This window comes from Hylobates moloch, unplaced genomic scaffold (genome assembly GCF_009828535.3).
Source record: "Hylobates moloch isolate HMO894 unplaced genomic scaffold, HMol_V3 SCAFFOLD_516, whole genome shotgun sequence".
Taxonomy (NCBI): domain Eukaryota; kingdom Metazoa; phylum Chordata; class Mammalia; order Primates; family Hylobatidae; genus Hylobates; species Hylobates moloch.
The window spans coordinates 9,218-23,624 of NW_026652791.1; the positions used below are offsets into that span (position 1 = coordinate 9,218).

Below are 14,407 nucleotides of genomic sequence, written 5' to 3' on the forward strand. Positions count from 1 at the left end.
TTTTTTTTTTTTTTTTTTTTTTGAGACGGAGTCTCACTCTGTATTTTTAGTAGAGACGGGGTTTCACTATGTTGGCCAGGCTGGTCTTGAACTCCTGACCTTGTGATCCGCCCACCTCGGCCTCCCAAAGTGCTGGGATTACAGGCGTGAGCCATCATGCCCGGCCCTGGAGTCTCACTCTGTCACCAGGCTGGGGTGCAGTGGCGCGATCTCAGTTCACTGCAATCTCCTACTCCCAGGTTCAAGCAATTCCCCTGCCTCAGCCTCCCGAGTAGCTGGGACTACAGGCGTGCACCACCACGCCCGGCTAATATTTTTGTATTTTAGTAGAGACGAGGTTTCACCATGTTGGCCAGGATGGTCTCGATTTCCTGATCTTGCAATCCACCTGCCTTGGCCTCCCAAAGTGCTAGGATTACAGGCGTGAGCCATCGCGCCCGGCCTGGATTAAGTCTTAGAATTGTTTCATACGTAGAAAATTTTAAATCAAAATTTAAAAAGCAAAAGTAAGTTGATTAAAAATGAAGATTATTAAGTAGTAAAATATGGCTTATTTAAATTTAGCTGTTTATTTTAAAGAAATCATGCATGTGGAAGTTAGAAAAAAATCCACAATAGTTGAGTCTAACTTGAAAAGACTCACTGCCAGCATATCGTGGTCCACTCCAGCCAGGGCACTTGCTCTAGCCACCCCCCAAATACCCACTTTTGATAATTTTTTATTTTTTTTGAGATGGGGTTTTGTTCTGTTGCCCAGGCTGGAGTACAATGACATGATGATAGCTCATTGCAGCCTCAACCTCCTGGGCTCAAGTGATCTTCCCACTTCAGCCTCTTCAGTAGCTGGGACTACAGGTGTGTGCTGCCACTCCTAGCTAATTTTTAAATTTTTTTATAGTGATGGAGTCTTACTATGTTGCCCAGGCTAGTCTTGAACTCCTGGGCTCAGGCAATCCTCCTGCCTCAGGCTGTCAAAGCACTGGTGTTATAGGCATAAACCACTGTGCCTGGCCTTTTAATAATTTCTTAAGCATACTGTCAGTGTTTCTTTTTATAAAAATAAGCAATTGCAAATGCATGTTTTTCATACTCATGTTGGTTCTGTAATGTTTTGATTTTGGCTGTGGACATCATAAGTGTCACTGTTCTCTCTTCTCCTCGTGCTGCACACCTGGGCAAGCTGAAAAAGTCTGGGAGCAGGATATTCAAACCACAGAAGCTCCTGCTCTTGAGCAGGAACTCTCTTGTAGCCCCACCCCCAAACTACAATAAAAACCCGGGCCAGGAGGCTTTCTTTGCTCTCTGAAGCTATGTCTTACCTGCTTGAGCAGCCTGCCCTGCTTTCCCCAAGACCTCAATGATCACAGTAGTGAGTCTTTTCATACCCTTTGGTGTCTGTTCTCCATGCTGTTATTAGTGTCAACATTGGAACGACATAGGAATTGTTACCATGAGCATGGTGTTCAGACATTGACCATCACCCCATGGGTCTGTCTTCTCTTGCACTGAATTGCTACCTGCTCTGTTGCCTGATGGCCAGCATGCACTTTCAGCTGCTGCTTTCTGGGAAGCTACTATTTCGAGTTGTGCTACTCTGCGTTGCATGTTGAGCCCTGCCAAGTCTGGGTTCTATGTTTAGCCAACTGGAGTTGGCAGTTTTGATAATTCCTTGGCTTTTAGGAAGGGGAATATGAGATTGGATACTCCTTAAAGTGGTCCTGGGTAGTGTTTCTTGGCCTGGACTTACCTATGTGTTTTAGAGTGAAGCTGTGACTGCTGCTGACCTGACATACAAGGGGCTCATGGGAAAGACTACCTGCCAGAGCAGTCATTTTTGAAAACGAGACAAAAGAGAGGGGGAAAGGCAGCTGTTAGATGGTGGGCCGAGTCCACACTCCTAATAGCACAGGGCTCACAAGGACCCTTAAGTGCTGCTGCTGTTGCTCTACTGCAGCAAGGATGCTGACCCTCAGGATTATAGGGCATACTCATGGCTCCTCTTCAGCATTGCAAAAGGTTCATTCAAAGCCAGCTTAAGGCCCAGGTCCTTAAACTCTATAAAGCAACCATGAGGGACAGGTCCCTAAGCCTTATAATAGTGATTTGTGGCTCTCTGGAGGGAAAAGAACACCGCTCCCCTGTAGAGAGGATTTTGCTGTCAAAATATATTCAGGGACAAAAACAAAAACAAAACAAACATGTTAGGAAGGAAAGGAACAAAAGAAAAAAATGCTGAAAAAGAGGTCCACAATTTGACCCAATTGGAAATTCGAAATAGACTAAAGGAATTTAGACAACAAAAAAGATAAAAGAGCCTCTATATCATAGGCTCTGTATTAATTTTAACATCTTATGTAATGTATTAATTGACACACTATAGGATTAGCCAATACGAGGGCTCAAATTATGGTTATACCTGGGAGACCCACTAAAATTTAAGCAAGGTATCCCCCTGATAATCTTAAGGGAGTTACTGAATATAAAATAGAAGACAAATAAGAATGTCTTATCTTAGCTATTATAACTGTGCCTAAATTCCCCATGTTCATGGTACCCAGTGTTCTAAAATACCCCAGAATGAACAGGTAAACTCTAAACCAGTGAGTCATAAGTGAAATTTAAATTAAATCTTTGGCACTTACAAACTGGCTTGACAGAATGACACCCTATGGAACTTAGTCCCCAGTTAAATTAGTTATGATGGCTCAATATAAATTGAACATGGCCTTGAAGGATTGAAAACTATTATATAAAACCTGTTTAGTGAGGAAGTGATTATTCCCTGTGCTTCTCGTTTTAAAAATACAGTTTGGCCTTTCTTAAACTTGGAGAGAATGAATGGCAACCCACAATGGATTACCACAACCTTAATGCTGTGATCCCATCCATTAAGCCCCTATACCAATACCCAACATGGAAATTACTGATACCATCCAGCTGATCTCACAGATTTCACCATCTCACAGGCTGATTATACACCTTTACCTGGTTTCCCAAGGGAACCTCGACAGCCTTGCCATCGCACAGTCTTTGCAGGCAAAATCTGAACTGCATCCACCTTTCTCTAGGAGCACAGGTATGACACTACATTAATGACAGCCTTGTCTGAGGACATTGTTTTGACATTCATTCAGGACACATAAATACTGAAAAAAAAAAAAAAATAGAGCTTACAAAAAGTCCATTGCCCCATATATAAAATAAGAGACCTTTATGTTTTGGTTAAGTTCCTAAAAACCATTTGGTAAAAGGAGAGCCGCTCCATCCCTGACACTACTATGAAATAGCTATTGTCTCTCTGACTACCCACAGCATCTTCTAGGTTCTTTTGATGTTCTGGAGGCAATATATTCCTTGTTTATAAATTTTACTTAAGACCATTTTATGCTGTTAATTGCAAATTGGTCCACCTTAAATGGGTACCCCTACCACAAAAGGCTCTAGAGTCTTTTTCATTCTCTTAACACAGAGCTTTCATAGAGAAGGAGCTTTTTCATTTTAATGAAGTCAAACTTACTGATTTATTTTGTATGGATTTTGCTTATATCTAAAAATTTATCACCAAACCCAGAGTCACCTAGATTTTCTTCTTCGTTAACTTTTAGGTATCCTATAACTTTACTTTTTTTTTTTGAGACAAGTTCTCCTTCTTGCCCAGGCCGGAGTGCAGTAGTGCAGTCTTGGCTCACTGCAGCCTCAACCTCCTGGGCTCAAGCACTCCTCCCACTTCAGCCTCCTGAGTAGGTGGGACTGCAAGCGTGCACCACCACACCTGGCTAATTTTTGTATTTTTTGTAGAGATGGGGTCCCACTTAGTTGCCCAGGCTGGTGTCAAACTCCTGACTTCAAGCTACCCTCCTGCCATGGCCTCCCAGAGTGCTGGGATTACAGGCATGAGCCACTGCTCCTGGCCTAGATTTTACATTTAGATCTGTGATCCATTTTGAGCCAGTTTTTGTTTAAGGTGTAATGTCTGTTTCTAGATTCGTGTTTTTTTTCATTGTGTTTTGCATGTGGATGTTCAGTTTTTCCAACACTGTTTGTTGAAAAAGGCTATCTTTTTTCATTGAATTGCCGTTGGTCATTTGTTGAAAATCAGATGACTCAGTGAGTCTATACTATACTAATGTGAGTCTGTAAGAAAGCAATTGACTTTTGTATATTAAGATTATATCCTTCAACCTTGCTATGCTTCCTTTCCCCCTAGTTTGAGGAGTTTGTTGTGGATTCTTTGAAATTTTCTACTTAGACAATCATGTCACATGCGACAAAGACCGTGATATATTCTTCCTTCCCAATCTGTATCTCTTCTCCCCTCCCCTCCCCTCTTATCTCATTAGTTATACTTTGAGTATAATCTGTTGAGTAGGAGTGGTAAGAGGGGACGTCTTTGCCCATTTCCTCATCTTACCAGGAAAGCATCTAGTTTCTCACTATTAAATATGATATTAGCTGCAGGTTTCCTATAAATACTGCTTCTCAAAAAGATGAAAGTCTCTCTATCTCCAGTTTCTTATCATAAATGCATGTTGGATTTTGCCCATAGCTTTTTCATTTTTATTTTTCCCACTTACATTTGTGATATTAGTAATTTCTGTTCTCTGTCTGTTTTTCAGTTAGCTTAATCATACATTTATCAAATATATTGATCTTTTCAAAGAAACACCTTTGGTTTTGTTTAATTTCTCTTTTTACTATTTCTTCTGTTGTGTGCTTACTTTGGGTTTAATTTGCTCATATTTTCTTGCTTTCTTAATGTAGATGCCTAGATTTTTTTTTTTTTTCCAGACAGAATCTCACTCTGTTGCCCAGGCTGGAGTACAGTGGTGCGATCTTGGCTCACTGCAGCCTCCGCATCCTGGGTTCAAGCGATTCTTCTGCCTCAGCCTCCCGAGTAGCTGGGACTACAGGTGCCCACCACCATGCCTGGCTAATTTTTGTATTGTTAGTAGAGACAGGGTTTTGTCACTTTGGCCAGGCTGATGTCGAACTCCTGACCTCAGGTGATCTGCCTGCCTCAGCCGCCCAAAGTGCTGGGATTACAGGTGTGAGCCACTGTGCCTGGCCAGGATTTACATCTTTTTAATAGTCAGTGTCCATTTTACAAGTTATGGTAGCTATAGTCACTTTAAATACTTTCATATTTTAGCTTTTATACTAGAGTTGAAAGTGATGTTTGTACCACCATTATATATTAGAATATTCTGGATTTGACTATACTTTTGTTCTTACCCATGAGTTTTATACTTTCGTATGTTTTTTTGTTGCTAATTAGCTTAACACTTTGAATGTATTGTCCCACTCTCTTGACATCCAAGGTTTCTGCTAAGACATATATTTATAGTCTTACAGGTGTTGGTGAGGATTTAGAGAAAAGGGAGCCTTGGTATACTGTTGGTAGAAGTTTAAATTTAAATTGATACAGCCATTATGGACAATAGCATGGAGGTTTATCAGAAAATTAGAAAAGGAATTGCCATATGATCCAGCACTCTGCTTCTCCATATTTATCTAAAGGAATTGAAATCAACATCTTGAAGAGATATGTGCACTCCCATGTTCATTGCATCATTGTTCACAACAGCCAAGATATGTAAACAACCTAAATGTGTGTCAACAGATGAATGTGTGATGTATACATAAAATAAAATATGATTTAGCCTTTAAAAAAAGGAAATCCTGCCATTGACAACACCATGGATGGACACAGGGGACATTATGCTCAGTGAAATAAGCCAAACAGAAAGGTACATTCTTTGTGATCTCACTTATATATGTACTCTAAAATAATCAAACTCATAGAAGCATAGAGTAGAATGGTAATTTGCAGGGGAAGGGGGAAATGGGGAGATGAAGCTGAAGAATACAAAGCTTCAGTTATGCAGATAAATGAGCTTTGAAGATCTACTATATGGCATAGTACCTATAGCTAACCACACAATGATTTTATAGTTAAACATTCCTTTTAAAATTTTTTAAAAATTTGTATTCATTTTTAAGATGGGATTGTGACCCATTATCCAGGCTGGAGTGCAATGGCACAATCATGGCTCACTGCAGCCTCAAACTCCTGGGCTCAAGCAGTCCTCCTGTCCCAGCCTCTTAAGTAGCTGAGACTACAGGCAAATGCCACCACACCCAGCTAAGATTTTTACATTTTTTTCTAGAGATGTGATCTCACTATGTTGCCTAGACTGGTCATGAATTCCTGGCATCAAGTGATCCTCCCACCTTGGCCTCCCAAAGTGCTGGGGTTACAGGTGTGAGCCACCGTGCCTAGTCTTAAAATTTCTAAAATAGATATTATGTTGTATTCTTAACACATAGAGAGACACACAAATAGTAATAATAATGAAGGGGGAAAGAAACTTGTGATGAATATGTCTATGTCCTTATGATACTGATGGCTTCATAGGTGTATACTTATCCCCAAACTCATTGAGTTGTATACATTAAATATGTACAGCTTTTTCATGTCAATCATTGCCTCAATAAGTGATTTAAAAATATAAATTTATAGGTGAGCCTTGGTCAGTCATTAATTAGTCTCTTGATGTTCTCCTCTGGCTTATCTCCATCCTGCTTCATAGATGGCCACAGTCTTGATTATTTGATTATTCTTTATACCTTTATCTTCTATTCTTTTTCACTATGTGATGTTCTTTTAGTTGAGCCTTATTTGAACTTTAAATACATGAGTATTAGTGGAATTAACAATGAAAAGGTTTTTGAGTGGTTTTGCCTCTGTGTTTCACATGATAGTGACAGGCTGGGGGAATCCAATCCATTGATGGTGGTGTTTGGGCTTTTTCAAGTTCATTTTTTGCTCTTGTGAAAAATACTGATCCCATTGTTTTGGTGTCTGTGTCTAAGTACAAATACACAATAACTTCTCTGGATGTTGGAGAAAAATCACTGTGCTATAAATTATGGTCAAGTTCAAATTTACAGGAAATAGCAATGGAGTGTATCAGTTGATCTTTCTTCCATTCATGCATAACTATTTGTTTATTGGCAGTGGTCATCAATACTTGGGCGTATCTAATTGACTGATTTTTGTCCTTCTAATATGTAAGAAATTTGATCTATTTGGTATTTCATTTGGCTGTATCAAGGAAGGAGAGAGATGTACCTTTTCCTTTTTTTTTTTTTTTGAGACAGAGTCTCACTCTATCGCCCAGGCTGGAGTGCAGTGGTACGATCTTGGCTCGCTGCAACCTCCGCCTCCCATGCTCAAGTGATTCTTGTGTCTCGGCCACCTGAGTAGCCAGGATTACAAGCGCGTGCCACCACACCTGGCTAATTTTTGTATTTTTTGTAGAGACAGAGTTTTGCCATGTTGGCCAGGCTGGTCTTGAACTTCTAACCTCAAGTGATCTGCCCACCTTGACCTTCCAAAGTTCTGGGATTACAGGCGTGAGCCACTGTGCCCAGCCAGACCTTTTTTCATATATGGTGTGTCATCCTCTCTTAAACATGTTTTCATTATTTTTCCTTTTTTTTGTTTTTTGAGATGGAGTCTCGCTCTGTCGCCGAGGCTGGAGTGCAGTGGCACGATCTGGGCTCACTGCAACCTCCACCTCCCGGGTTCAAGCAATTCTCCTGCCTCAGCCTCCCAAGTAGCTGGGATTACAGGTGCCTACCACCACGCCTGGCTAATTTTTGTATTTTTAGTAGAGATGAGGTTTCACTGTGTTGGCCAGGCTGGTCTTGAACTCCTGACCTCAGGTGATCCACCCGCCTTGGCCTCCCAGAGTGTTGGGATTACAGGTGTGAGCCACTGTGCCCGGCCTATGTTCCCATTTTTAAATCATGTGTTCACTTTTTATTTATTTGGCTATTTTATTACTTATTTATTGACAGAGTCTTGCCCTGTTACCCAGGCTGGTGTGATAGCTCACTGCAGCCTCCAACTCCTGGGTTCATATGATCCTCTTGTCTTAGCTTCCTGAGTAGCTAGGACTACAAGTGTGAGCCATCATGCCTGCCTGTTCATTTATTTTTACTCTGAATACTAGTTCATTTATTTATTTATTTATTTATTTAATTTTTGTTTTTTATGAAACGGAGTCTTGCTCTGTCACCCGGGCTGGAGTGCAGTGGCGCGATCTCGGCTCACTGCAAGCTCCGCCTCCCAGGTTCACGCCATTCTCCTGCCTCAGCCTCTCCGAGTAGCTGGGACTACAGGCGCCCGCCACCACGCCCGGCTAATTTTTTGTATGTTTGGTAGAGACGGGGTTTCACCGTGGTCTCGATCTCCTGACCTCATTATCCGCCCGCGTCGGCCTCCCAAAGTGCTGGGATTACAAGCGTGAGCCACCGCGCCTGGCCACTAGTTCATTTATATTGCATGTATGTCAGATATTTTTTTCCTGCTTTGTGGTTTGTCTTTTAACTTTCTTGATTTTAGTATATTTGAACTTTTCAGTCTCATCCTTTATGGCTTACTCTTACATGAGAAAATTCTCCCTACTCTTGCATTTAAAAAAATTTGCCTGTGACTTTTGAAACAGTTTTAATTATATTATTCACATTTAAATCTACATTAAATCGATTATTGTCTATGGAAAAGAGCTGATGCAATGCTTTTTCCAATTAAATAACAGTTTGTCCCTTCTACATGTATTGAAGTGTTAGTGATCTCTTCCACTACCCTATAGTGCTTGCTCTATCATTAATCAATTTTCCTTATAAATGCCAGTCCATTGAAGACACTTTTCCTCTCCCTTGTTCTATTTATCTCTCTGTGTGTCATGCTGTTTGGAGTGTTAATAGTTTGAAAATCCTTGATACATACTAGGCAAGTATTTATGTTGCTCTTCAAAAGACTTTACCCATTGTTTGACATTTATTGTTCCTCTTAGGTTTGGAAAAGTAGTTTTTCTTGACTCCTAATAAGTCTATTTTAGGGATTTGTAGAATTTTATAAAGATATCATTTGGGAGCGGTGGCATCTTGTTGACACTGAGTTTGTTCTAAGAACATGTACCAACTTTCACCTTAATTTAATTCTGCTTTGACATTACCCAATGACATTTTTAAAATTAGGATTATTAAATATCCTTCATTAGCCTTATTTAGTCATAGTTGGTGTGGAGGAAAGCAGATGCAAGCAAGCCTTTAAATGTTCTTTCCTCATGTAATCACATGGAATGGGCTCAATTCCCCAAGCAACAAGTTGTGATATGATATATTGTCTGCTAGGGAAGCTCATTAGAGACCCAGTGCTCACAGTGCTTTTGTGGGGGCTGATCAAGTAGGCATCCTCTGCCTGGCATGTGAAAAAGTCCAGACTCTTAGAAGGAAAAAAGGAGTTCAATATATACTCTATTGATTCCATAAACCATTTAGGCATGCTAAGCCACTCTTTTTTTTTTTTTTTTCCCGAGATGGAGTCTCGCTCTGTCGCCCAGGCTGTAGTGCAGTGGCGCGATCTCGGCTCACTGCAAGCTCCGCCTCCCGGGTTCACGCCATTCTCCTGCCTCAGCCTCCTGAGTAGCTGGGACTACAGGTGCCTGACATCACACCCAGCTAATTTTTTGTATTTTTAGTAGAGACGGGGTTTCACTGTGTTAGCCAGGATGGTCTTGATCTCCTGACCTTGTGATCCGCCCGCCTCAGCCTCCCAAAGTGCTGGGATTACAACGTGAGCCACCGTACCCAGCCACACACTAAGCCACTCTTTATCACTTAGGTTGGTGGGGTCCCTCCCAAATTCTCACTTCCCAGATATAAGTGAAGGACAACAAATGTTTGGAGACCACAAAATCATATGTGAACTTTTTATGAATTGAATATATACCCTCAGGCATTTAAAGATAAGTAGTCTCAGGTTAACATTTTACTAATGTTAACAGTCTTCCGCACACTAGGTAGTAGGAATTTCTTTGAACAAGTGCCATAGAACCACTGTACAAGGAACAATTAGGGCTTACTTGATCAGCTCACTTTACTCCTTTGACCCACCAACAAGAAAGGTGTGAATGTTCTGTTACTTTACCAAATAGGTAAATTCTAGTATCAGAATTGCTATTTGGGAGTATTTTTTCTGTCCTTTGCATATGGACATCAGTAGGTTAATGATCTTTTTCAAAGGCCAAGATTTAGGGGAATTATGCCACTGAGGGATTCCTATGCTTTGGTGTCGGGATCTCATGCCACCACGTACCTCACGGGAGCCTAAAATGAGAGAAGTTGGGAGGATGGCCAGCCTCTAGAGTAGCTGTTTGGGAATCACTTCTTTCTGAAATTGGAGAAAGGGAATTTCATATCCTTTTAGAGGACAGCACTGCTGAACCCTTTGAATTTTGTAATCATGGGCAAATTCAGTATGAAACCATTGTGGACTTGGGTGAACTCCCTTGCAAATTGCAACTGTTAACCTGTTACTCAAAGTTGGTAAGTCTCAGGGTACACTGTTAGGTTTCTGAGGGAAAGAGCTGTTCTGGCATCTTATCATCTCCATCGTATGTGTGCTAACAATGGTCGCAGCCCTCAGGCTCATGAGTGTAGGGATTTTTTGAAGACTTAATTTTTTTTTTTTTTTTTTTGAGACGGAGTCTTGCTCTGTCGCCCAGGCTGGAGTGCAGTGGCGCGATCTCGGCTCACTGCAAGCTCCGCCTCCCAGGTTCACGCCATTCTCCTGCCTCAGCCTCCTGAGTAGCTGAGTCTACAGGCACCCGACACCACGCCTGGCTAATTTTTTTGTATTTTTAGTAGAGACAGGATTTCACCATGTTAGCCAGGATGGTCTTGATCTCCTGACCTCGTGATCTGCCCTCCTCAGCCTCCCAAAGTGCTGGGATTACAGGTGTGAGCCACCGCGCCTGGTGAAGATTTAATTTTTATGATCTAAATTGCCATGCCTTCTTCCTCCTGCCTGTGCTCTAACATCCCAGTAACCTCCTGCTTCCATCAAATGGGACAGGGAGGAAAAAGAAACACTGGGTCTGTGATAAATATTACACAAACAAGTTAAAATTAACATTTCACTAAAACAATATTTTCACTCAACCAGTTGGATCTGACTAATTCTAATGGTCTGCAGTACTTCAGTATAACATGGCCAGCAGGATGTTGTTGCAAGTTGCACAGGCCCTCTGGCTTTTCAGTGTAATCATGGGAATACAAGAAAAAATGTACAGTTCTTCAGTATATACTTATTAAAATCTCGTGGCTGGGCATGGTGGCTCACGCCTGTAATCCCAAGCACTTTGGGAGGCCGAGGTGGGGGGATCACGAGGTCAGGAGATCGAGACCATCCTGGCTAACACAGTGAAACCCCGTCTCTACTAAATATACAAAAAATTAGCCGGGCGTAGTGGTGGGCAACTGTAGTCCCAGCTACTCAGGAGGCTGAGGCAGGAGAATGGCATGAACCCGGGAGGTGGAGCTTGCAGTGAGCCAAGATCGTGCCACTGCACTCTAGCCTGGGAGACAGAACAAGACTCCATCTCAAAAAAAAAAAAAAAAATCTCGTACAGATTTGACCCTGTGTTTCATGGGATGCTGAGTGATACATAATAAGGCAGGAGATAAAAAGTATTTTTCTGTGTGGCACATATACACCATGGAATACTATGCAGCCATAAAAAATGATGAGTTCATGTCCTTTGTAGGGACATGGATGAAACTGGAAATCATAATTCTCAGTAAACTATCGCAAGGACAAAAAACCAAACACCACATATTCTCACTCATAGGTGGGAATTGAACAGTGAGAACACATGGACACAGGAAGGGGAACATCACACTCTGGGGACTGTTGTGGGGTGGGGGGAGGGGGGAGGGATAGCATTAGGAGATATACCTAATACTAAATGACGAGTTAATGGGTGTAGCACACCAGCATGGCACATGGATTCATATGTAACAAACCTGCACATTGTGCACATGTACCCTAAAACTTAAAGTATAATAATAATAATAATAATAATAATAATAATAATAATAAAAGTATTTTTCTTACAAGGAATTGTTGGTCTTAAACTGGAAATATTTGCCTCATTTGTATAGCATTTCTCCAAGATGCTGTGTATCCTGTCATTGGAGAGCATAAGACTTGAAGTGATCATAGTAAAAATGTAGAAATAATTTCCAAGTATTCATGGTGGTGTTAAATTTATGAAGAAGTAAGTGTGGAAAAATATTTGAGTTCTGATGACAAAGTTACAGGATAAATGGAGAAAAAGGAATTATATATGAACTTTTAATGAACTGAGTATATATCCCCAGTGCTGTCACTCTCACCCATCCTCCTCTATACATGTGGGATGTTTCAGGACTCAGTGGTCTTTGAGGATGTGGCTGTGAACTTCACCCAGGAGGAGTGGGCTTTGCTGGGTCCCTCTCAGAAGAAACTCTACAGAGATGTGATGCAAGAAACCTTTGTTAACTTGGCCTCTATAGGTAAGAATGAAATTATTCCCTCACTTAGTCAATTAGAGAACAAGTGTTTCTTGCTCATCAACAAGGTTCCAAGGTTTAGAATGTTGAAAGGGAATACTTTGGTAAATAAATCAGACAGGATAACAGCTCACCCTAGATTTAGAATCTAATAAATTTTCTGTAATTTCAAATAGGTTTAATGATTTTTCTGGGCCTGCATTTTAGGGGAAAACTGGGAGGAGAAGAACATTGAAGATCACAAAAATCAGGGGAGAAAGCTAAGGTGAGTTGTACTTACAAAAGGAAATACTGTCTTATGAGAGAATCTTAGCATGCCATTAAGTTTTAAAAATGAGCAATTGAAACAAATAAGCCCCATTTCATATTTATTTATTTTTTGAAAATTTTTGCCAAGAAAGTTTTCTTAAAAATGGTACAGATGTTCAGTATTTGAAAAATATTTCACCTGGAAACAATATTAAGAAAGTCTATATTATGAATTTTGGCCAGGCATGGTGGCTTACGCCTGTAATCCTAGCACTTTGGGAGGCCGAGGTGGGCAGATCACCTGAGGTGTGGAGGTTGAGGCCAGCCTGGCCAACATGGCAAAACCCTGCCTCTACTAAAAATGCAAAAATTAGCCAGGTGTGGTGGTGGGTACCTGTAATCCCAGCTACTCGTGAGGCTGAAGCAGGAGAACTGCTTGAACCCAGGAGATGGAGGTTGCAGGGAGCCAAGATTGTGCCACTGCACTGCAGCCTGGGCAACAGAGCAAGACTCTGTCTCAAAAAAAAAAAAAAGAAAGAAACTCTATATTATGAATTTTATTTTGATAATAGCTCTGGTCAAGTACTCTTCCTGAGCATTCATGACATACACTTCCCCTGAAAATGGCAAAAGTGTAATTCTGCTACCTACTAATGATTGTGAAATAATCAATAATTATAAAATTATTAATTTTAAAAAGCCACTAATTGTGTGCTTTTTTTTTTTTTTTTTTCTCACAGAAGTCATATGGTAGAGAGGCTCTGTGAAAGGAAAGAAGGTAGTCAGTTTGGAGAAACCATCAGTCAGACTCCAAATCCTAAACCAAACAAGAAAACTTTTACTAGAGTAAAGCCATATGAATGTAGTGTGTGTGGAAAGGACTATATGTGTCATTCATCTCTTAATAGGCACATGAGATCTCATACTGAACATAGATCATATGAGTATCACAAATACGGAGAGAAATCATATGAATGTAAGGAATGTGGGAAGAGATTCAGCTTTCGAAGTTCATTTCGAATACATGAAAGAACTCACACTGGAGAGAAACCCTATAAATGTAAACAGTGTGGTAAGGCTTTCAGTTGGCCCAGTTCCTTTCAAATACATGAAAGAACTCACACTGGAGAGAAACCTTATGAATGTAAGGAATGTGGGAAGGCCTTCATTTATCACACAACCTTTCGAGGACACATGAGAATGCACACAGGGGAGAAACCCTATAAATGTAAAGAATGCGGGAAAACGTTCAGTCATCCCAGTTCTTTTCGAAATCATGAAAGAACTCACTCTGGAGAGAAACCCTATGAATGTAAACAATGTGGAAAAGCTTTCAGATATTACCAAACTTTTCAAATACATGAAAGGACTCACACTGGGGAAAAACCCTATCAGTGTAAGCAATGTGGTAAAGCTCTTAGTTGTCCTACATCCTTTCGAAGTCATGAAAGGATTCACACTGGAGAAAAACCCTATAAATGTAAAAAATGTGGCAAAGCCTTCAGTTTTCCTAGTTCCTTTAGAAAACATGAAAGAATTCATACAGGAGAGAAACCCTATGATTGTAAGGAATGTGGGAAAGCATTCATTTCTCTTCCAAGCTATCGAAGACATATGATAATGCACACTGGAAATGGACCTTATAAATGCAAGGAATGTGGGAAAGCCTTTGATTGTCCTAGTTCTTTTCAAATCCATGAACGAACTCACACTGGAGAGAAACCCTATGAATGTAAACAGTGTGGTAAAGCCT

The 14,407-nt window shown here is 40.7% G+C and overlaps 1 protein-coding gene across 1 annotated transcript in view; it reads left to right on the top strand.

The window, feature by feature from the left end:
• LOC116464375 (zinc finger protein 709) overlaps positions 1 to 14,403 on the top strand; it is a gene marked incomplete at its 3' end in the record, with an annotated part of 21,917 nt that extends 7,514 nt beyond the window's left edge. The window contains exons 2-4 of the mRNA XM_032147628.2: positions 12,282 to 12,408; positions 12,613 to 12,670; positions 13,395 to 14,403. Coding sequence (XP_032003519.2) covers positions 12,282 to 12,408; positions 12,613 to 12,670; positions 13,395 to 14,403 — 1,194 coding nt within the window. The remainder of the gene's footprint in view (positions 1 to 12,281; positions 12,409 to 12,612; positions 12,671 to 13,394) is intronic.
• Positions 14,404 to 14,407: the final 4 nt, after the last annotated feature.